This window comes from Xenopus laevis, chromosome 2L (assembly GCF_017654675.1).
Source record: "Xenopus laevis strain J_2021 chromosome 2L, Xenopus_laevis_v10.1, whole genome shotgun sequence".
Taxonomy (NCBI): Eukaryota; Metazoa; Chordata; class Amphibia; order Anura; family Pipidae; genus Xenopus; species Xenopus laevis.
The window spans coordinates 33,817,637-33,841,603 of NC_054373.1; the positions used below are offsets into that span (position 1 = coordinate 33,817,637).

At 41.4% G+C, this 23,967-nt stretch overlaps 2 protein-coding genes across 3 annotated transcripts in view; both read left to right on the forward strand.

Annotated features, from left to right (window-relative positions):
- phf12.L (PHD finger protein 12 L homeolog) overlaps positions 1-6,717 on the forward strand; it is a 45,104-nt gene extending 38,387 nt beyond the window's left edge. The window contains 2 exon segments of the mRNA NM_001091196.1: positions 2,404-3,791; positions 5,432-6,717. Coding sequence (NP_001084665.1) covers positions 2,404-2,520 — 117 coding nt within the window. The 3' untranslated portion in view covers positions 2,521-3,791; positions 5,432-6,717.
- Positions 6,718-14,262: 7,545 nt separating this feature from the next.
- dhrs13.L (dehydrogenase/reductase (SDR family) member 13 L homeolog) lies at positions 14,263-23,767 on the forward strand. 2 transcript variants are annotated; one of them, NM_001094507.1, is given in 5 exon segments: positions 14,263-14,500; positions 18,950-19,068; positions 20,924-21,047; positions 21,177-21,488; positions 22,579-23,767. In NM_001094507.1, coding segments are annotated over 5 exon segments (945 nt in total). In that variant the 5' UTR covers positions 14,263-14,373; the 3' UTR covers positions 22,842-23,767.
- The last annotated feature ends 200 nt before the right edge of the window (positions 23,768-23,967 follow it).

The following is a 23,967-nucleotide window of genomic DNA, read 5'->3' on the forward strand; positions in this document are numbered from 1 at the left end:
TAGCATAGAAAGTTTTTTTTTGGTAAGAAAAGGTGCTTCATTTCTCTCATCAGCAGGTAACCACTATTGGTCTGCTGTTTGAAAGCAAAAAACAATTTAGCTACATGTTTTTTTCAGTAGCACTATCACTGTTTACTGTTTACTTTTCTGTTGTAGTCTTTTTGGGTATAAAGCTTTGATCCTTACCCTACGTGTGCTATAGAAAGTAGTGCAAAGTGGAGCTTTGCAGAAAAGGAAAGCTTAAAGGAACATAAACACCAAAAGTAACTCTCATATAATATACTGCTAGCATGCACTGGTATAGGGGGTTATTTATCAGAGGTCGAATTTTAGAACCTGGAATGAACTCACAACTCGAATGGTTTCTGATTTAAGAAAAAAACTTGAATCCGCAAGTTCAGGGTTAACAACCCAAAAACTCCAATTGAGTTTTCGGGGCCCACCAAAAAAAAAAAAAACCCCTCAAAACTCATTATGAAGGTTCAAGGTAGAGTCCTGCGCGGAACCAATTTCTAAGACCCTCGACCCAAATCGCAACCCACAAGTGTTACCCACTTGGATCCGCTACCTGACGCGGACCCGCAACTGCCTTACCCGCAACCCGCCAACCACCATCAAATAGGAAGTCGTGTCATCAAAAGTGGGTGGGGACAGAAACCTGTTTTGTAAAATTTAGACAATATTATATAAGATTGGAAATTTAGATCAGACCCGCGACCCGCATCTATTCCCGCAACTGAAAATCCTCCCCTCTTTTTTGGCGGGTAACTCACGGGTACCCGACCTGCTGCAGGACTCTAGCTCAATGGACCTCTGCCATTGACTTTTACATGACCTCTATAGGTTTTAGATGGTTTATTTTGGGATTCAAGATATTTCCAGGATTGCGGGTATAATAAATCTCGAAAAATTAGTTTAATTTTTTAACCAGAAAAAAATATTTTTGACATATCTTGAAAACTCAAATGTTTCATGGAAAACACAACTTGACCTTTGATAAATAACCCCCTGCGTGCACAGATTATGTTTAAAGAACACAAGAATGAATACAATTTTTTTTGTCTATTTTAGGCGATTTTATGTTCTTGGTTGGAGAGTGCTTACTTGCCTATTGCTTAATACATTTTGTTTTTTCAGCCCAGAGAAAAGATGTACAAGCCAGGGCTGTATTCTACCCTCTAATGATGGGTGTTGGAGCTCCTGTGAATATGTGTTACCGGACTCTCTACATTGGCACAGGTTAGTGGGGATGTATTGCATTACAGTATTTTTATACCGTTCCTTCTAAATGGTCTTTGAAATGTAAAGCAATGTCTGTCTGTCTGTGCTTTTTCTCTGCATCCTTCTTTCTTTATCTGTATTCATCTTTTGTTCTTACCTTTTCCTATGTGCACGTTGCACTCTATGTGTAAGTTCTTGAACTTTCCTCACTCTTGAGATGTTTTCTTTATTCATATGTGTGTCTGCCACTTGCAATAAATCACATATTTGCAGAAACAAACCTTTATGCCTTGTTAAAGAAATTGTTCAGTATAAAAATAGATAGGCTGTGCAAAATAAAAAATGTTTTTAATGTAGTGAGTTAGCCAAAAATGTAATGTATAAAGGCTGGAGTGACTTTATGTGTAACATAACAGACCTAACACTACTTCCTGCTTTGCAGCTCTCTTGGTTTCCACCGATTGGTTACCAGGCAGTAACCAATCAGAGACTTGAGGGGGGCACATAGGACATAACTGTTTGCTTTGAATCTGAGCTGAATGCTGAGGATCAATTGCAAACTCACTGAACAGATATGTCCCTTGTGGCCCCCCTTAAAGTCGCTGACTAACTCCGAGTTAGAGAGTTGAAAAGCAGGAAGTAGTGTTTTGTTATGTTAGACATCCAGTCACTCCAGCCTTTATACATTACATTTTTTCTAACTATATTAGAAACATTTTTCATTTTGTACAGCCTATTTACCCAGTTTTTATTGTTACACTGAACTGCTCATTTTAAACACCTGATGTGTAGGGTATAGGGATGCACTGAATCCTCTGTGAACGATTCGGCCGAATACCAAACCAAATCTGAATTTGCATATGCAAATTAGGGGCAGGGAGGGAAATTGCGTGACTTTTTGTCACAAAACAAGGAAGTAAAAAAAACGATTTTTTACTTCCTTGTTTTGTGATAAAAAGTCATGCGATTTCCCTCCCCGCCCCTAATTTGCATATGCGGGTTCGGCTGGGCAGAAGGATTTGGCCGAGTCCTGCTGAAAAAGGCCACATCCTGGATTCGGTGCATCCCTAGTAGGGTATAAATGCATTTGTAATTGATTTTACAATAAACCGTACAAAATGTGCAGCTCTACTTGCTGCTGATCATCTGTTCACTGGGCATTCTTTCACCGCAGGAGCAGACATGGACGTTTGCCTTACAAATTATGGTCACTGCAACTATGTGTCCGGCAAGCACGCCTGTATATTTTATGATGAGGTGAGTTGTTTCCATCTTGTTTCTTCCTTGTGTGGCAGTTGAAGTTAAATTTAACGTCTTTAAAGGAGAAGGAAAGCTACAGAGGCATTTTATTGCCAATAGATAAGCTGCAATAGTGCAAGCTAGAATGCTATATTTATTCTGTAGAATGTTTTACCATACCTGAGTAAAAAGCTCTAGAAGCTCTCTGTTTGTTTAGGATAGCAGCTGCAGTATTAACATGGTGTGACATCACTTCCTGCCAGAGTCTCTCCCTGCTCTGGGCTCAGATTACAGTAGAGAAGGGGGGGGTGGGGAAGAGGAGCAAACTGAGCATGCTCTTGCTCAGGGCAATGAGGTTTAAGCTGAAAACAGGAAGTCTGATACAGAAGCCCATGAGTACACAATAGAAGGAAGAAATGCAGTGTTTCTTTTGACAGAGGACTCGGAGCAACATTACTTTGAGGGTTTACTGGTGTATTTATATAGACCTTTCTGATAAAGCTTACTTAATTTTAACATTTCCTTCTCCTTTAATGTGTTTTGTGACTGTTTATTATGAAATATTTTGAAGATTAACAGTTTGAAAATACATTTTGCATAATATTGTTTAGAACTGCAATCAATTAAAAATTCTGCATTGTTTGTGAAATAATCAAGTTTATCTTCACTTCCTCTTTCAGCATCTGTTTCTCCTCATTCTGTCTTCATGCAGGAATTGTTAGATGAATGATCCAATATATCTTATAGGGTGGCCCCTTTTGCCTAGAAGATGTATTAGAGCTCACTCTATTAAAATCACCAGAAATCCTGTCTCTCTACATGCAGGATTTGTGCAAAAGGCAGTTATTTTGTTAAATTTTGTTTGTACTGGAATCGCTTATTTTAGTGAGTTCTAATACATCTGCTAGGAAAGGAAGCCCCCCTATAATATATATTGCATCTAACTGTCAATGATTATATGACACCCAACGGCTGCATGAAGACAAAATGAAGAGAAACAGATGCTGAGAGAGGGATAGTGAATATAAACGTGATTATTTCTGAAACAATGCAGAATTTGTAATTGATTGTATTTAGAAAATGTCTACTTTTGTATGAGGAAGCTTATATTAAAACTTCATTTTCACTATCGTTCCCCTTTAAAGAAATGGCAGTCCCTGGATTAATAAATCCTCGTCCTTTTATCTTTTAGAACACAAAGCATTACGAGCTGTTAAATTACAGTGAACATGGAACGACTGTGGACAACGTGCTCTATTCCTGTGACTTCTCTGAGAAAATCATCCCTACCCCACCAAGCAGTATTGTTGCCAAAGTGCAAAGTGTTCTGAGTAAGTCCTGCTGGGGATTTCAGTCTTTTCTTCAGTCACTGTCTGATGTGCCAGGCGAGGCCTTTGTAATAGTGGTGTGAGGGTTAGAGGAATTCTCAACTCGCCCCCCTCTCGCTGTTACTCCTCTATTTATAAACCAGCCCCACAGTGATGTCACAATAGGGGCGGCCATGAGTATAAATGTAGGGGCTGCAAGCCGTCAGTGCTTGGTCGCTGGTGGGGAGAACAGATGAAGAGCTCAACCCAGACCCGCCTGCGACCTGAAGTTTTGCGCAGGATCTGGCCCGACCCAGGAGTAAACTTATGGGTCCCACAGGTTTCGGGCCGGTCCACACATCACTACTTTGGAAGGATGCTGGTGATGTCCTGTATCTGTATGACCAATGAAAGCATAATAAGGTATGGGACCCGTTATCCAGAAAGCTCTGAATTACGGAAAGGTCGTCTCCCCTAGACTCATTTTTATCCAAATAATCCACATTTTTAATGATTTCCTTTTTCTCTGATAAAACAGTAGCTTGTACTTGATCCAGACTAAGCTATTAAAGGGGTTGTTCACCGTCCAAACACTTTTTTCAGTTGGTTTTCAGATTGTTCCCCAGAAATAAACTTTTTTCCTAAATTTAAAGTTGAATGTTCGTTCCTCTGGTGTTTGAGTCTGGCAGCTCAGTATTTCAGGTGCAGACTCTAAACTGTTACAATTTTGCAAAATTGAGTTGATACATTTCTCAGCAGCATCTCTGGAGTATTAGCAACCATTGTATCAATTCTAACAGCCGCCTGTAATGAAGTCCAGTAGTGATGTGCGGATCTGGCTCCATGTAGGGTAATGTTTTTTTTTTTTTTTTTAAAGATGTTTCAATAAATATATAATTTTTATACAGCATGAAATTTTGGGCTTTTGCATGTATTACCTCTGTTTGCACACAAGAGGTCTCTGTCATGCTTTAGTACAATTTAGACTGTGTGTTATCCCCATGGCCAATACAAATGACTTATTTCCAGATTTTCCCGACCCTTAGCCCGTCCGAATCCGCACTTCCCGGTTGCTTTTATAGACCTGCCCTGCAGTTGATGTCACAAGAGGGGTGGGGCAAGCAGGTGCAGCGTCTATAAAAGATGAAGCCGGCATTTGAAGTGAAGAAGCGTGCGAGGTCGGCCCGAACCCGTGGGTTATCGGGCCGGCCCGCGCATCACTAAAATCCAGTGATTCTGCTCCGCAGGGACAAAGATAAGAAATGTATCCAATAAATCATCAATTTAGAACAGTTTGAGGGGTCGTGGTCGATACTTTACACTTCAATATTAGAAAAACAGTCACAAATAGAAAGTAATTAGTACAAGTCGTTATTTCTGGTGATCTATCTGAAAACAACTAGTTATTTGAAGGTGAACAACCCCTTTTATCCTTATTGGAAGCAAAACCAGCCTATTGGGTTTATTTACTTTTTAAACAATTTTATAGTAAGGTAAGGATCCAAATTACAGAAAGATCCATTATTTGGAAAGCACCAGGTCCCGAGCATTCTGGATAACAGGTCCCATACCTGTACAAGATTATTATAGATCAATTATGAACGGTTGAGTGTCTTTTTCTGCTGGGCATTACTAATCATCAATGTGTTTGTTTTATACCCCAGAACACCACAAGAGCCAAAATCCTGAGGAAGAGGCAGTGAAAGAAGAAGAAGCCATTATGAACTGTCAGGCCCAAGGCCCTGCTCATGAGTCGTGCAACTGCAAAGCCAGCAGCTCTAGTCTCATTGGAGGAAGCGGAGCAGGCTGGGAAGGCACCGCCCTTCTGCACCACGGAAGTTACATTAAGTTGGGTTGTATCCAGTTTCTCTTCTCAGTCACAGAGTTTGCAACGAGGCAGCCCAAAGGTGAAAGCGATGCCTTAGCACAAGAGCTGGACTTGGAGGACAAATTGTCTCTCAAACCCCCTCACCAGGTGCCAGTGCTACGATCCAATTCTGTTCCTTAGGAAGCAAACACTAGAACTCTACCAGGCGACTTTTCCTGACAAAAGACTCGGCAGAGCAAACGCGTTCCGTGGCCTCCTGAGACTCCAGTGCGACCACAAACACTTTGCACATTTGCATGACATGAAGAAAAGTTCACCTTTTTATTCTTTTTTTGTTCCCTTCTCCTTTTGCTCAGATTTTAGGGGCATTTGCACATATTTCTATCATACATTTCATATAATATAAATATATATATAAATATAAATATATATTTTTTTTATTATAAGATAAAAAAAAAAAAAATCCCCCCCCCCAGAATGAATTTGCTAAGACACGATCAAAACATTTTGAACACTTTCTGAAATCCAAAAAATTATTATTTTTCTCTTTCATGAAATTGTAAATGAATCCACGTCCGCCCTTTTCTATTTGGTGCCAGTGACTTTTTCTATTGAACATATTTCTGTTTTTCTTAAAGAAGAAGAAGAAAAAAAAATCCCTTTTCAGTTCAGTCTAAAGTTCTCGTTGCGTGAAAGTCACTCCTCAGCCTCGCAGTTCTGCCTACAGTTGCAATAAAAGGAGCTCCATAGAGACAACAAGGACAGGGTGGAGATTTTTGTACAATATCAAGAGACTAAAATTCTTTACCTCCAGACACACCCTCCTTCTTAAACTCCTCCTCCTTTTTTTTTTTATTACATTTTTAAATATGTACAGTGCTGTGTGCGATCCACCTTCTGGCTCCTGTCTGTAACAAAATATTTTGTTCACTTGTTTGTCTTTGTTTTTTCCCCCCTCCCTTTTTTTAATTATTGTAATACTGCCACTTCTCCGTTGTGGAGGTTGGTCAAGCTAGATCCGTTGTAAATATTAACTGTATTGTTTTAGATTTTACACAACTTTTTTTTTTTTTTTCCTGTATTCTGTACATATATATACATATATATAAAAAGTTGATTCTTTACGAGTCTGTGAGTAAAATATTTGGCTTGAGCTTTTCTGCTAAACACAGAGCTGAGGGTCCGGTTTTGCATGTTTACAAAATCCTTTTTGGGTCGCAAGTTCACTTTTTAAAGGAGAACTTGACCCCTAAAAAGATGTTGAGGAATGTTGCACTTTACACACTGAACTTAAAGGAGAACTAAAGCTTGACTAAAGAATTAGGCTACAAAAGTTGTACATTATGTTTTGTGCTTCTGTATCAGCCCAAGGCAACCACAGCCCTTTAGCAGTAAAGATCTCTGTCTCCAAAGATGCCCCAGTAGCTCCCCATCTTCTTTTCTGCTGATTCACTGCACATGCTCTGTGCTGCTGTCACTTACTGAGCTTAGGGACCCACTCACAATATACAGTACACATAGAATAGAAATGTCACAATATAAGGCTGATTAGTAATTAATACAGATAATTACTACATGGCAGCACAGAAACCAATGCAATTAGCATCAGAATTTAATAATCAGTCCTGTAGCATCAGCTTCTTTTACAGGTCAACCTCATTTTCTGCTGGATAATTAATGACGACCACTAAGCTTAGCTTCTCAACAGTTGCTCAGAGCCCACTGAGCATGGGATTGTCACAGACACTTTCCAATATGGTGACCCCCTGTGACAAGTTTGAAGTCCTGGATCATTGCTGCTATTGACAAGCTGAAACTTTAGGCTGGTGCATTATATAAAATATAAGTTTAGTTCTCCTTTAATGTATCGGCAGAAGGGATTCAGATGCCCTCTAACTAATGATCCAGGCCTTTTTAAGCTGCAGGTCCTCATATTGGATCTTGTTGGGCCATCTATTAAAGGAGAACTAAACCCTGAAGTTAAAAAAACCCTACCCTACATAGACCCCTCTTTCCTCCTCCACCCCTAAGTGTTACCCTGGGCAAATTTTCCTAACCTTTCACTTACCCTCAGTGCGCATCTTCAGCAGCTTCAGTAATCTTCAGAATAAGACCGGCGCTTTGGCAATTTCCGTGAGTTTCGGAGCATGCACAGTTGTCGCGAAGCAGAAAATTCCTCCAACTGTGCATGCGCCGCCACGCCAGTCTCATTCTGAAGATTTCCGAAGAGAAGAAGATGGCGCCCGTGAACTCCGCTGGACAGAATCTGCACGGAGGGGTCAGTAAAGACTTAGGCTGGGGGAGGAGGGAGGGGTCTATGTAGGGGAGGGTGCGGTCTATGTAGGGAAGGGTTTTTTTTAACTTTAGGGTTGAATTCTCCTTTAGAGTGTCAGTGGCACTGCACATGCTCAGTGTGTTGCAAAGCTTAGAGGTTATTGGAAATTTTCAAAATGCTCATAAAATGAATTCTGCCTTATTTACTGTAAATAGTGAATTGGCCTGTCAGTAAGTGACAGCAGCCCTGAGCATGTGCTATGAATCGGCTGAAAAGAAGATTGGGAGCAACTGATACATTTTCAGAGACACTGGGGCTCATTTATAAACACTGGGCAAATCTGCACACGGGCAGTAACCCATAGCAGCCAATCAAATGCTTGCTTTCACTGTTCAACCTGCAACTGCCTGTAAAAAAGCTAGTCATTGATTGGTTGCGATGGGTTAATGCCTAGGTGCAGATTGCCCAGTGTTTATAAATGAGCCCGCCTTTTAAAAGCTTGTTGTTGCCTTGGGTTGGCAGAGAAACACAATTGCATCCCATATGTGATATAAGGAACCTCAGATGACACTTGTACTGGTGTTACCCCTGATCTCCAGATGGCAGCGGAGTAATGACACTAGGCAATGGAATATTTGTATTAAATGCTATGGAAAATAGGGACATGTCTGAGTAAATAGATTTATAAACTAGTGGGTAGAGGCCCAATTCTTTAGGAAAATGTAATAATGAGCAATATGCTATCTAAGAACAGTAAGTTAAGTAATAAGTCCCTCTTTAAACAATCTTGTCTATGGGTGCAATAATAAAAGTGCCCAGCAGGTGTCCTCTAAGAGTGAACATTTTGTTCCCAATTGTATTACCAGTGACGGCTGCAGATATTGTCTCCAGGGCTGCACTGGTTGTAGAAACTGCTGAAAAGGAAGCTTTGCCGTAAAGCACTTCCCAGGAGCAGCAAAGTACATGAAACCGGTTTCTCTGGTGCATCAGTGTATTTGCTTTTTCTACTGTTTAGAGTTTAATTTTGCATATTTACGTCGGGAACGTTGGCAATACTGAATTGCATGAAGAATTAGTGGCTAATCAGAAATATTTACAGAAATGCCTGATTCCTCAGATAAAGGCAGACTGTCATGGATTCTACTCACTCTGCCTCCCTTAGGCTGGTAGGGTCATTTAACCCCTCCCTCACAATGTTCTATTGTGAAGTGATGGATTGTGGGACTTAAAGTCCCTCTGCTTTCCCACTTTCAAATGGGGGTCACTGACCCCTTCAAAAAAAACATGCTCTGTAAGGCTACAAATGTATTATTATTGCTACTTTTTATTACTCCTCTTTCTATTCGGACTCTCTCCTATTCATATTCCAGTCTCGTATTCAAATCAATGCATGGTTGCTAGGGTAATTTGGACCCTAGCAACCAGACTGCTTGAAATGCAAATTGAAGAGCTGCTGAATAAAAATCTAAAAACCGCAAAAATGAAAACCAATTGCAAATTGTCTCAGAATATCACTCTCTACATCATAGTAAAAGTTATCTCAAAGGTGAGCAACCCCTTTAAGAAAATGTGAGGCTATAATAGGATTTTTCCCACGAAATAGTCCTATGGCTGCAAGACCTTTGGATTTATGAACCTCTCCCAAATCTGACTGTGCACAGTAATCTGTGGAGAAATCAGAATGATCATCTTTAACCTTCATCATTTCATTTTCTTTCATCTGATAAAAATGTATATAATATATTTTTTCATTATTCTAGTGGAGACCCGCTTCCCTCCTCCACCCCGGGCAAATGCCCCTAACTATTTACTTACCCCTCCATGAAAATTCTGTCCAGGGGAGTTCACGGGCTCCATCTTTTCTTTAGTAATCTTCTAAATGAGACCTGGCGTAGAGGCCCGTGCGCAATTTTCTGTTTCGTGACAACGGCAAATGCGCCGAAACAAACAAAAATTAGCGAATCGCCGGTCATTCCGAAGCTTACCGAATCGGCTGATGTCACCTGTGAACTCCGCTGGACAGAATCCGCATGGAGAGGTAAGTAAAGAGTATGGGGCATTTGCCCGGGGTGGAGGAGGGAAGGGGGTCTATGTAGGGTAGGGTTTTTTTATTAAGGGTTTGTTTCTCCTTTAAGTGGATATAGCTCAGCTGGTCCGAGCCTAAACTGCAAGGGGCTGGGGTTTTACTGAACCAAGTGATGCTCAGTCCTCCCCCCACCCCCAATCATCACTATGGTTTTGGGGTGTTGAAGTATTTGGCGAAAAGCAACATTTTAGTCAAATCCTTGAGCAGATCATTAGGGGTATCCACTTTTTCTTGGGGACTGTGTCTGCACATTTTGGAGGTCCCTACTGACCCTTAGGCTCATTCTCGCTGGCTGATCAGACTGTTTCCACAGTAATCCACAGTAATTCTACAGTAATGGCTGTGCAGCTGGAGCTACCATGCCGATTGCTCATGTCCCAGAGCCACTGCATTCTGCATTAATAATAAAATGTGTCAGCCAATAAACTTGTTTTTGCACTAATCAGATTAGCACTAAGGAGGCTTAATCTTCTGTACAGTAAGGAGATTAACCTTTTCTTTAGCTGGGCTCTCCTATCCTTTCTGTAGCCAGGAGGAGCTCCAGGGAAAGGCTTTGCTTCAGCACAACAAGGTCAAAGGACATATTTCGAGTGCATTAGAACGTTGAATGCAAAAATTGGCTGTTGTGGGTTACGGCATCATGGGGTTGCTTTGCTAATATAAGAGTTGAATGGTGAAAGTGCAGTAGCAACCAATCGGCAGTTAGTATTCAAGTTAGAAAATGAAAAGCAAAATTTGCTGGTGGCAGCTGTGTTACTGGCATTTAGCACATAAGTTAACAAATCACTCTTCTTGAAAAGACAGAAAGTGTGTGTGTGTATATAACATCCAATTGCAGCTGCGTTCAGGATTAAAGGAGAAACAAAACCCTACCCTACATAGTCCCCCTGCCTTCTCCCCCCCAGCCTAGCTGCCCCACCCTGGGCAAATGCCGCTAACTCTTTACTTACCCCTCCGTGCAGATTCTGTCCAGCGGAGTTCACCGGCCCCATCTTCTGCTTTGGTAGACCGGCGCTTCGGCAATTTTTGTGAGTTTTGGCGCATGCGCTGCTTCGCCATTCTCATTCCAAAGATTACCGAAGAGAAGACGATGGCTACTGTGAACTCTGCTGGACAGAATCTGCATGGAGGATTAAGTAAAGACTAAGGGTACAACTACACAAGTGTTTCCAACGTTGTTGCAACGCGGTGTGCCAAAACGCAGGCGTCAAATCGGATGCGACAAAAAATAAGGTAAGAAATAACAAATGTCGGATGTTGTTGTATCGTTCATCCGACACGACGCGACTGTCGAATGCAGACGCAGCATCTACATCCGACAGTCGTGTCTGATGAACGATGCAACACCATATGACATTGCTATTGCTTACCTTATTTTCCATCGCATCCGGCTTGACGCCTGCGTTTTGGCACACCGTGTTGGATCCACCTGAATCACGTTGAAAATGCTTGTGTAGTTGTACCCTATGGGGCAATTGCCCGGGGAGCAGCTATTCTCGGGGGGAGGATGGAGGGGGCTCTATGTAGGGTGAGAGGGTAGGGTTTTTTTTTTTTTAATTAAGGGTTTGTTTCTTGTTTAAGTGCTCCTATGATTACAGACCCATTGGGAAATCAATTAAATCCTACGTTGCTATGCGATCAACACAAAAATCCACTGCATGCCAAATGCAAGTAATATTTCTATATGACTGTGCAAAGTAAACATACACCGAGCCTATAATCTATACAAATATATTAAACAGAACCTTTAAGACAGAGAATAATAAAAACACTTTTGGGCTAATGGGATACACAGGCCATTCTGACCCCCGTGATATTTCGTTGAATAGATCAAATCACCCTGGAGCAGATATGCACCCATGAAAGAAACACCCTATACTACTAGGTACAGGCTCTGGGTGTCTATAGATAATAATGATGGGGCTCAACCACTTCTGTTTGCCTGTTTAGTTGGCTTTGAGTTGATTGGTCAGACCACTAGTAGATTTGCTATACAATGTGATCACATAGATCTGCCCAATTTGATGCATAATCCAACAATGTTGTCCTACTGTATTATCTATTGAGGGCTCAGGCTCAACAATACAAAACACTTAGAACAAAACTTCTCACGTTTTTTTTGTTTTTTTATTGGGTTGCTGCAAACTTTTGAGTTTTAAAGGGGTTGTTCTACTTTTAATTAACATTAAGGGGCAAGTGCTGTTTTCCTCAAAATTCGAGTTTCAGAGTTGATTTTTTTTTTTTTAAACTACATTTTTTTTTTGAGATTTATTATACCCCCAACCCTGGAAATAGCTTGAATCTGAAAAATACACCATCTAAAACCTGTCAGGGCCATGTAGAAGTCAATGGCAGTGGTCTCATTTGAAGATGTTCATGATGTTCGAGCTTTTCTGGTGGATTTCTCTCAAAAACTCGCTCAGTTTGAGCGATTCAAGTTTTTTGTTGTTAACCCACAAACTTACTGAATTGAGTTTTTCCATTTGTGTTTTTAAAGTTAGAAACCATTTGAGTTCATTCAAGGTTTAAAAAAAAAGCTTGTGTAGCTCGAAAATTCCGAAATGGCGGAAATTGAAAAACGGCTATATGGCACAGGTTAAATAGTGGATAACAGATAACACCATTATGTTCTACAGAGCTTATCTGCTGTGTAACCTGAGCCTTTTTCTCCTTTGAATGGCTGCCCCCATTGCTACACAGCAGCTTATTTATATAAACAATAGTAGTGTTTCCTTTAAAAGGGGAATATACTGACATGCTTTTAAAATACTGCTTAAAGGAACACCAAAAAAGTGTTTTAAAGTAATGCAAATATCATGTACTGTTGCCCTGCATTGATGAAACTGATGTGTTTGTTTCAGAAACACTAACTAAGTATTGCCCAGGTGGAAGGAAAAAAAAAAAAATCAAAAGCCACCACCAGAGCCTCACACAGGGTAGTGCGTTCATCAGTGGTCCATAAGTTTGAGCCTTGCAGGTTGCTGTATATATCAGAGGACATTTGCTGGTGGTGCGTGTTCTCTTTTTTGTCCAATAGGAATGGAGCTCCACCAATACCTGAATGCCAGGGGGTGTGGGGATAACTGACATGTCTTTAAAATACTGCTTAAAGGAACAGTAACATCAAAAAATGAAAGTGTTGGGCTTCGTTTTTCACAGTTGCGCGCTCTGGACTAGAAGAGCAGAATTTCGGGGTTGATAACCCGGAAATACGGCTCTTAGTTACAAGGAGCGGCATTTGTGCCGCCCCTGGTAACCAGGGGGGTGCTGCCACCTGAGGCGAGTGCCTCAACTCGCCTCATTGGCGGAGCGCCCCTGTCTGTAGCAATGGTGGAAATTGAAAAAAGACTATATGGCACAGGTTAAATAGTGGATAACAGATAACACCATTATGTTCTACAGAGCTTATCTGCTGTGTAACCTGAGCCTTTTCTCCTTTGAATGGCTGCCCCTATTGCTACACAGCAGCTTATTTATATAAACAATAGTAGTGTTTCTGAAGCAAACACAGCAGTTTTACCAGTACATTATATTTTTATTACTTTAAAACACTTGTTTGACGTTACATAAATAATTTGTATAGTGCTTCAAGCTCCAAATTGTAAATTTTTTGAGGGTTTAACTTACCCAATGTATTGGGGGATCCAGGTGCTCACACCTTAAGCTTTCAGCTCAGGAAGGCACTGTGACTGAATATCAAATGAAAAGGGTTGGTACAGCCTATGATTAACGCCAAAACGCGTAAGGCATTTGGGATGTTGTTGTTCTAAATAAATACATTTGTTAACTACATCGTGGAGAGTGGTCCAGTTTGTGCCAACCTTTTTCATTTGACGTTACTGTTCCTTTAAGCAGCATTTTAAAGACAATGAGGTAGTGAAATAAAATGGAGCCATAGGAGTAGGCTGTTTGCCGGTGTAGTACCCACATCTGGTTTAATGCATCTTATAACTATGTATTGCTCAGGTGGAAAGAAGAAACGGGCAGGGAGTAGCAAAAGCCACCGCCAGAGCCACACACGGTAATGCGTTGATCAGTGGTCCATACGTTTGAGCCTTGATCAGTGGTCCATACGTTTGAGCCTTGCAGGTTGCCGTATATATCAGAGGACATCTTCTGGTGGCGCGTGTTCTCTGTTTTGTCCAATAGGATTGGAGCTCCACCAATACCTCAACGCCAGGGGGCGGGGATAACAGGCATATTGTGGTATCACTGGCCAAGGCAGGAAGGGCGGGGCCTTTGACCAGTTGCGCCAGCAAGCGCTTATGTATAGGCGGGTCATGTACAGTAATGGTTGGAGGAGTACGGGTGACGGGCGTGAGACGGTAAAGCTGCAGGTTGATTAGCAGTGACAGGCACGACAGCCGCAGTACGTGGGATAAGCAGCACCGCGGTGTCTGTGTCGTGAGGAGCAGCCATGGTACCAGTGATTCTGCTGCTTGGGGTCGGGGTCGGAGCATATGTGCTCATCTATTTCAACTTGATTAGAGGAAGGCAATGCCGCAGTGACGCCAGCCTCAAGGGCAAGACTGTCATAGTAACGGGTAAGAGACGTGGCGTGGAGAGCGCAGCCTATACATGTAGCCTAGTACTGCGTTGTGCCTTACAGGCCCCTGTACCGGAGCTGTGTCACGTGGTGCCCCGACACAACATTCATATATCACATGGGACAAGTTCTACTAAACAATGTCCCACTATTCAATTGTTCCTATGGAAATTCAAATGCAATTCTGAGCGTTCATTAGACAAGGCTCAGTATTTTCCCCTGCAGGTTCTGTGTCTTGAATCCTTGTGGTAGAACAATGATGGGTCAGAACTACCAGGTCAGAGACTACAATGGTGAGACAAATGCTGAGCTCTGTAGGTCACTGTATATTGTAAAGTTGTTTCATTTTTCCGCTGTGAGATCTCCTGGAGACAGTGGAGGCTTCCAACTAGGGTTGCCACCTTTTCTGCAAAAAAATATGGGTCTTCCCATATATTTATCTTTTTTCCCTATTAATAACATTGGGATCAATCATCGTTTTTACTGGCCAGGCTGGTACAATAGCGGCCAGGTGGCAACCCTAGTCCCGGGTCACAAGAAGTAACTTGTGCGGGTGCAGCAATTGGGTAGGAGCTTCTTGGATTGAACTTGTGTTGGACCATTGCACTTTTAGACCTTTGTTTACACTGCAGACTTTGATCTGATTGAGCTGGATGATTGTGCTCTGATGGACTTGCATATGCCAGGCTGCACCTATAGGATTATGAATCAGAAATTATTTCACTTGATTGAGTAAAAACTGCACGGTACAGCGGGGGGATCAATGTGCAATTTGGATTGAGCCCCAGAATGATGAAACTTCCACCCAAAATAATGCACATAGGAGCTGTGTGTGGTGAATTGTAAGCTCTGAAGCCCCAGTAACATTCATTGGCACAGTCTCAAAGAGTAGTGGAATTAGGGAAAGGCCCGGATTTGTGGAAAGGCCACCAAGGCCTAGGGAGGCAGGATTTTTGGTTTGGAAACACCCCATGCTCATAACCCCAGTGCTCCCAACCTGAAGATGAAAATGTGTGCAAATGCAGAAATAAAGGAGAGGGAACAGAGGTGACGAACGGCAGCGGGCCTAGGGGCACCCACTATGTAAATCTGGCCCTGATTAGGGATGCACCAAATCCAGTATTTTGGATTCGGCCGCATCCTTCTCAAAAGATTCGGCCAAGTACCCTAACTCAGATTAGGGGTGGGAAGGGGAAACCTTTTTTACTTCCTTGTTTTGGGACAAAAAATCATGAGATTTCCCTCTCTACCCCTAATTTGCATATGCAAATTAAGGTTCGGCCGGGCAGAAGGATTCGGCTGAATCCTGCAGAAAAAGTCTGAATACTGGCTGAATCCCGATCCGAATCCTTTGCATATGCAAATTAGGATTCAGTTCTGCCGGGCAGAAGGATTCGGCCGAATCCAAATCCTGCTGAATGCAGGCCGAATCCTGGATTGGGTGCATCCCTAAATGGAATACAGGTGGGTCTCAGAGATTGAGCACATTACTTTATTAAAGGTGCACCAGCAACATAATGCAATTGGGGAAACATGATGGCACAATGTTTGGCAACGCTGCCTTGCAACGGTGGGGTCCTAGATTTTATTCTAGTCAGGGGGCTTATTTGTGAGATGTCGCCCTCTCTCTGCTTATGTGTGATCCAATGAAAGTTGCCTCGTTTAGTCCTCAGACACGGGAAACTATTTGTTTTTTTTTTATGGTGAAGAAGAATTGTGAATGCAAGTGGAACTGATGTTACACCCCACACGTGGTTGTCACTGCTGAGCAGAACTTGTGATGAGAAATAGCAAGTCATAGTTATGCAACAATACAACAATACAACAGCAGAGCTAGAATTCAAGTCGTCACAAGGTCTGGCAGTTAACACTGATAATAACCACAGGAAATGTAATGACAAATGATGAGGCAGAGAAAAGCTAAGAGTAATCTGCATTTCCCTTGGGAGGGTATTGCTGTTTATTTGTCCACAGGTCAGGGGGGTTTATACTAGAGTTTAGCATGGTGGCATGTTCTTTCAATTTAAAGGGATACTGTTATGGGAAAACATGTTTTTTTCAAAACAAATCAGTTAATAGTACTACTCCAGCAGACTTCTGCACTGAAATCCATTTCTCAAAAGAGCAAACAGAGTTTTTTATATTCAATTTTGAAATCTGACATGGGGCTAGACATTTTGTCAATTTCCCAGCTGCCCCTGGTCATGTGACTTGTGCCTGCACTTTAGGACGGAACTACTTTCTGGCAGGCTGTTGTTTCTCCTACTAAATTAACGGAATCAGTCTCAGTGGGACTTGGCTTTTACTATTGAGTGTTGTTTTTAGATCTACCAGGAAGCTGTTATCTTGGGGAGTTAGGGAGCTGCTATCTGGTTACTTTCCCTTTGTTCTTTTGTTAGGCTGCTGGGGGGGAAAGGGAGGGGGTGATATCACTCCAATTTGCAGTACAGCAGTAAAGAGTGACTAAAGTTTATCAGAGCACAAGTCACATGACTGGGGGCAGCTGGGAAACTGGCAATATGTCTAGCCCCATTTCAGATATTAAAATTAATATAAAAAAAATCTGTTTGCTCTTTTGAAGAAATGGATTTCAGTGCAGAATTCTGCTGGCACAGCACTATTAACTGATGTGTTTTGACAGTATCCCTTAAAGCAAATTCAGGCTTTTTCAGCACGTGGAGTATCAAAAACCAGCCCTTCCTGCTAATGCCTACCCTGCTAATCAGCAGCCCAGCAACATGCCCAACAGAGGGATCTACGGATTACTGTAAGCTTGTTGTTTGTTTTATTACAGAGAAAACACCCCACGTGTGCTGTGAGAGCGGCATGTAAAAAACCAAAAGCCCCCGTAACGTTAAAACTCTGTTCTACTTTGGGGTCTAAAATTTTGATGTACTGGGAAAACATTCATCAAAGTTGCACATATGTGAGGTTCTTAGGGAATTCTATTTCTGTAGTAAACTTCCTGCAAGGTACAATAGTTTATAAAGGTGTCTGCTTGCCCTATACGATGTCCAGAAATTAAATAATTGATTTTGCCTTTACTGACCAAAAAAGAGAAACCAGGATCATATGTATGAGACTAGAATAATTGCCCTTCCTCAACTATATCTGATTACTCAAAGGCTCCATTACAAGATTGAATCAGACAGATTAAGTCTGACACAGAGGTTGAAGAGCTGCTCATTCAGTTACACAGCTAAACAAGCAGACGACTGTGTGCATGAGATGCTTCAGGCATCATGTTGTTTCGTTATCAAATTGATCATTGAGTTTGATTGACTCCAAAACATTCCATTAATGTATGGTAATCAATTCCCATATCAAACGCTGATTAATCAGCCCCTGCAGTCTGGCTCTGTTTCAAACTCTTTTTACATTTTGCCACATGTCCGTTCCCACTATTTAAAGGAGAACTAAAGCTTAACCAAAGAAGTACGTAGAAATGTTGTACATTGTTTTGTGCTTCTGTATCAGCCCAAGGCAACCAAAGCAGTAAAGATCTGTGTCTCCAAAGATGCCCCAGTAGCTCCCCATCTTCTTTTCTGCTGATTCACTGCACATGCTCTGTGCTGCTGTCACTTACTGAGCATAGGGACCCAATCACAATATACAGTACACATTGAATAGAAATGTCACAATATAAGACTGATTAATAATTACTTCATGGCAGCACAGAAACCAGTGCAACTAGAATGAGAATTTAATAATCAGTCTGTAGCATCAGCTTATATTACAGTCAAACCTCACTTTATGTTTGATCATTTTCACCCCTAAGCTTAACTTCTCAACAGCTGCTCAGAGCCCACTGAGCATGTGAGTGTTCCAGACACTTTCCAAGATGGTGACCCCCTGTGACAAGTTTGAAGTCCTGGATCATTGCTGCTATTGACAAGCTGAAACTTTAGACTGGTGCAATAAATTCAGTATATAAAATATGGCATTTTTAGCCACATTCATTTTAAGGGGTTAGTTCTCCTTTAAAGGGGTGGCTTTAAGTTAATTTTTAGTATGTTATAGAATGGCTAATTCTAGGTAACTTTTCAATTCGTTGTCATTATTTATTATAGTTTTTAAATTATTTGCCTTCTGACTCTTTGCAGCTTTCAAATGGGGGTCACTGACCCCATCTAAAAACAAATGCTCTGTAAGGCTACAAATGTATTGTTTTTGCTACTTTGTATTACTCGTCTTTCTATTCAGACTCTCTCCTATTCATATTCCAGGCTCTTGTTCAAATCAATGCATGGTTGCTAGGGTAATTTGGACCCTAGCAACCATATTGCTGAAATGGCAAGCAGGAAAGTAGCTGAATAGAAAGATAAATATCTCAAAAACTATAAAAAATGAAAACCAATTGTCTCAGACTATCACTCTCTACATCATACTAAAAGAAAGATGAACAATCCCTTTAATGGTGCAACACCGTATTTGCGCTTCTCTCCAGGAGCGAATATAGGCATTGGGAAAATGACAGCTCTGGACATGGCGAGAAGGGGAGCGCGTGTTATTCTGGCTTGTCGGGTCAAAGAGACTGGAGAGGCTGCTGCATATGATATAAGACAGGTAAGTGAACCTCCCTGCATGTCATTTAACAAACATGTCTGTCCTTACAGAGTAAAGCTGGATCTCAGGTTTTTAATTCAGGAGCCAAAGTTTAAAATCCCTGTTGTTAAATGGCTTTAAACTTCACTCTCTTAGCACTCTTCTGCAAGAGAGCTTTCTTCTCATTTGCCTACATGGCTCCATGACCAGGACTGCCCCACATAAATAGATCTAGTTGGGAGATATGTCATAACAAACACATTTTAGGACTCTTATTAGGTCAGTTTGAGAGGTGCATTTATAAGCAGGCTAAAGCTGCACAATAATGCTCCCCAAATCCGCCCCTATTTTTGTGCATTAAAGATGTAGTAAAGCTCTCCTGCACTCACCTTATACAAATTTAACAAAGGGTGCAAGAGTCAAGGCTCTTGCCCAAATAGAGCCAAAAATAATCCAAATTACAAAAATTACTCTGCTCACCACATCATTAACACATTATTTATCAAAGGTCGGGTTTGTGAGATTTTTTTCTATCTTTGAATGTTTGCTTATTTATGGAAAACCTAAAATGTAAAATGACTCAGATGAAAAAACTCGAATTGATCGAGTTATCGGTGAATATCCTGTATTAATGGAGTTTTCTAGTGCCAACCACCAAACCAAAAAACGGAATATCAGTAGGGAGGTAGGGGTTTTTTAACTTTAGGGTTTAGTCCTCCTTTCAAACATATCATTTAGTGCATACCATACCCAGTGTCCCAAAAAAAAAAAAAAAACAGCAGCACTCAGGCTTGTAAGGCCGATTAATTGGTGTGTGGGAGAATACCCCAAAATTTCAGACAGCAAGTCCTTTGTCAAGAGGAGTTAAAGGCCTGTAGGAAGTAGGGGACAGGTCACTTGTGATGTTTACACAGGGAAGCCTATTGAGCAAGTCATTCCCTGTTGAGCAAGTCAACCCACATTCCCTCTTTCACAAAGAAATGGAATTTTAGTTCATGAAAGTTGTATTGGTATCCCATAAATGACGTCCAGTTTAGAAGGAATCTGACTGGTTAGTATTCAGTATATGGCTTTTATTTTATAGTTAAATAATTTGCCTATCTCAAAGCCTTCCTGATCTTAGGCTTGTGTTTATCTGCAGACTTTGTGAACTTAGTCTATATGTTAAGCCTTACTTTTCATTTTGCATTGAATCCCCGTTATTCCATCTGTCTACATGAACAGCCCGTGTTACCCTTGTGTGCTATTGCTTCATGTTTCCATTACTTTATGAGTGAGCCGCAACATGACCTGTGACAGAGGGATGTTCTTGTTTAAATCTCTTTTGTCTGTCCTGTATGTATTCTGTTTGGCATGCCAGTAAGTTTGTATACTTCCTGGTTGGTATGTGCACAATCAAAACATATCAGCCGTCCACTATGAAACCCTTCATTTCCCCATCCAAGCCCACAGAACCTTATTTTAACTCCGTCCAAACCTGCTACATGTGACATCATGGAGGGGTCTGCTAATGACTTCACCAACGGAGAGGTCTCGCAGAAAGACTGCACCTGCTGACCCCACACCTGCATTCCCACTTTGATACACCAGCACATGACTACTTCTCAATGGACTGAGAATTGTGCTTGAAGATCAAGAAGGAGAATGTGACTTTACTTTCAGTTTCAGATTGAGCCCTGTTTAATACATATATCCAAATCGATCAAGAGACAAAAAGTATGTCCAGCACATGCTCTTTTCTCTGAAATCATGTTGAGCTCAAAGAGGGCATATTGCATCTTTATTATTGTGTGCCATACACTATTTGTACACACCTTTCGCTTTTAACTCTAAGATAAGACGCTAAAAGACTAATTTCTCTCCTGATTTTATTCAGCTCTCCGGGAACAATCAGGTGCTTTTCATGAACCTTAATCTGTCCAGCCTTGAGTCTGTCAGGTCCTTCTGCAGAGCATTCCTCAGTAGTGAGCCTCGGCTGGACATACTCATCAACAATGCAGGTGAGGAAACCAAATATTTGCTATGAATAATCAATGCAGATATCTGTGTGCTTCTGTGATCTTGGGATGTTAGCTTGAATGCAGAATGCTTGTGGGCAATGTATTTATTTAGCTTTCCCCTCTCTTTAGGTTTCAGTGGCCCTGGAAAGACAGCAGAAGGATACAATATTGTATTTGGGATCAACCATCTGGGACATTTCCTCCTGACTTCCTTGCTTCTGGACCGACTCAAGCAGAGCACCCCCAGCCGCATTGTGGCTTTGGCATCCTATGCCCATGAATGGGGGAAGATTGATTTCAATAAAATCAGTGTCCCATCCGATCACATCAAGGACATACTCCAGTCATACTGTGACAGCAAGCTGTGCAACGTCCTCTTTGCTCGAGAGCTGGCCAACCGATTGGAGGGGACTGGCGTGACTTGTTATTCTGTTCATCCAGGTAACTCCTTGTCACATTAAACATCCATGCTTACAAACAAATGTGCAATACATCATATACGCTTCAAAAATATCACAGTGGTCACATGACTAGTCACTAAAGCTGCCCACCCAAGCATGTTGGATGATGATCTTCTATGCTAGGACTGTGCCTTAAATCAGAAAACATATTGGCTAATTAACTCCATACAAGTACCAGTGGTGTCCAGGTCTAGACTGATATTCAAAATAGGTCATGGCATTTCAAAACAGAGGCCCAAATAGACACCCACCAGCCCAATAAATAGTGACTGGCCATGGCTAGTGATGGGTGAATTTATTCGACTTTCCGAATTTTGCCATCTGCAAATTGTTTTTGGAAACTGCTGCTAAAATTTGCCATTGAAAATTTGTTGTAAGAAAAAAAGTCGCTTGTGTAAAAATTGATGCACGTCAAAATAATTTTGACGCCCATTGACTTCAATGCATTTTTGCGAATTTTTCGGAGTTTTGTGAATTTTTCAGCGAAGAGAAACGGGACAGATTCGCCCATCACTATCCATGACATTTTATAACATTTGCCAAAACCTACAGATTGCCAGCCTGGGCCTGGTGGTGTACATTAATCGCTAGTGATGTGCGGGCCGGCCCGATACCTGCAGATTCAGGCTGACCTCACACACTCCTCTCCGGGTCGCGACCTTCCAAATGTCGGCTTCCGACTTCCAGGTTGAGTTTTTATAGATGTGCGCCTCTCGCCCTGCCCCTTTTCTATAAAAGAGACCCGGAAGTTGGGCGTGGGTGGTGGTAGGGCGGGTGGCATGCGGGTCGGGAAAAGCCCAACCCGCACACAACTATTAGTCACCCTGGAGACTGCAGTTTCTTGTGACCCCACAAACTATATAGTCAGTTACACTGTAAATGAGCCATTAATCTGCTGCTTGTTAGTAAACTGAAATGTAGGCCATATTGCTTTAGAATAACCATTTCCAGTTTATTGTGCAATGTCACATGTTGAATCAACTGGTATATGGGTTATCAAGTCTATAATGGAGAAGTGATTGTATATGTGGATAATGCTAATGTTTCATTTTTATTTATTTTCTTGGCAGGAACAGTGCACACAAACCTTGTGCGCAGTTTGCCAAACTGGATCAAAGCCTGTATTAAACCATTTACTTGGCTTTTTCTCCGTACACCAATGGATGGAGCTCAAACGTCCATATATTGTGCTGTACAAGAGGGCATCGAAATGTACACTGGACGCTACTTTGACAACTGTCAGGTTAGACAGGTGAAGCCTCATGCTCGGGACGATGCCGTGGCCAAGAAGCTCTGGGAAGTTAGTGAGAGGATGACCGGATTGGCCAGCTGAGTTTTCTTTTCTTCAAAGTACACCAAACTCTAAAGTATAATTTACCTGACCATTACTGAAGATTAAGGCATTGGGGACTAACAACCCTAATCTACATTAGAGATTATATTACTGCAGATAGAAAAGGCTGTTCAAAAAGTCAGAATGACCTAAAATTACCTAAATGACCTCAGGGTTAAAGGTTATTAAAACATCAAATTCATTTTTTTCCCTCAAGTCACTTGATTAATCATAATCTAGCATTTGCCCCCAACCCCACAAGGCTGATATTTTTTTTTTTACTTATTTTGCTTTTACTCAATACATTAAAACACTATCTATATAGAGCAATTGAGATGCCTTTCTGGAGTAAGCAATTTACACACAAAAGTGTACATCCACTCCTCCCGGCCTTTGAGCTGTCAAATTTAGTTGTTTTTTTTTTTTTTCTATGGCAGGGAACTGCAAAGAAAAAAAGCAGTCAGTGCCTGTTTATGGAGAACATATATAAAGCATAAAATCTCCTATGTTATTGTGATTGCTAAATATGCTGGAAATTATTCTGATATTGGAAAGTAGAGGGTTTTTTCTCCAGAGTTTTGGTGACTGTGACAAGTATTAAAAGAGTTGGGGAGCAACACAAGCATGAAAAATGTCCCTGGGTGCCAGATAAGGGCTGTGAATGGGTATATGGTAGCCCCTATGTGGACTGGCAGTTTGCAGGAGGCTCTGTTTGGCAATACACATGGTCTTTAAGAAACCAAAACTTGCCTCCAAGTCTAGAATTGAAAAATAATCACCTGTTTTGAGGCCACGGGGAGCAACAACCATGGGGTTGGTGAGCAACATGTTGCTTGTGAGCCACTGGTTGGGGATCACGGAGTTAGTGGATGTTAAATACTGTTTCCTCTTAAGTACATAAATAAAATGTTTAATTCCTGTGTTGAGCTTGTCTTTAAGCTCCATTTTTAACATTGTGATGGAATGTTCTATGCTGAATTTATAACTTTATCCATACTGTTATTTGCTGACATGGTGTACCCCTTAGCACTACTGCCTTATACTACTGGGGTCTGTCTGTGTGTTCTAACAGAAAAACTTGTGGTTTGTTTAAGGCAGGGGTCCCTAACCTTTTTTGGGCCGGGGA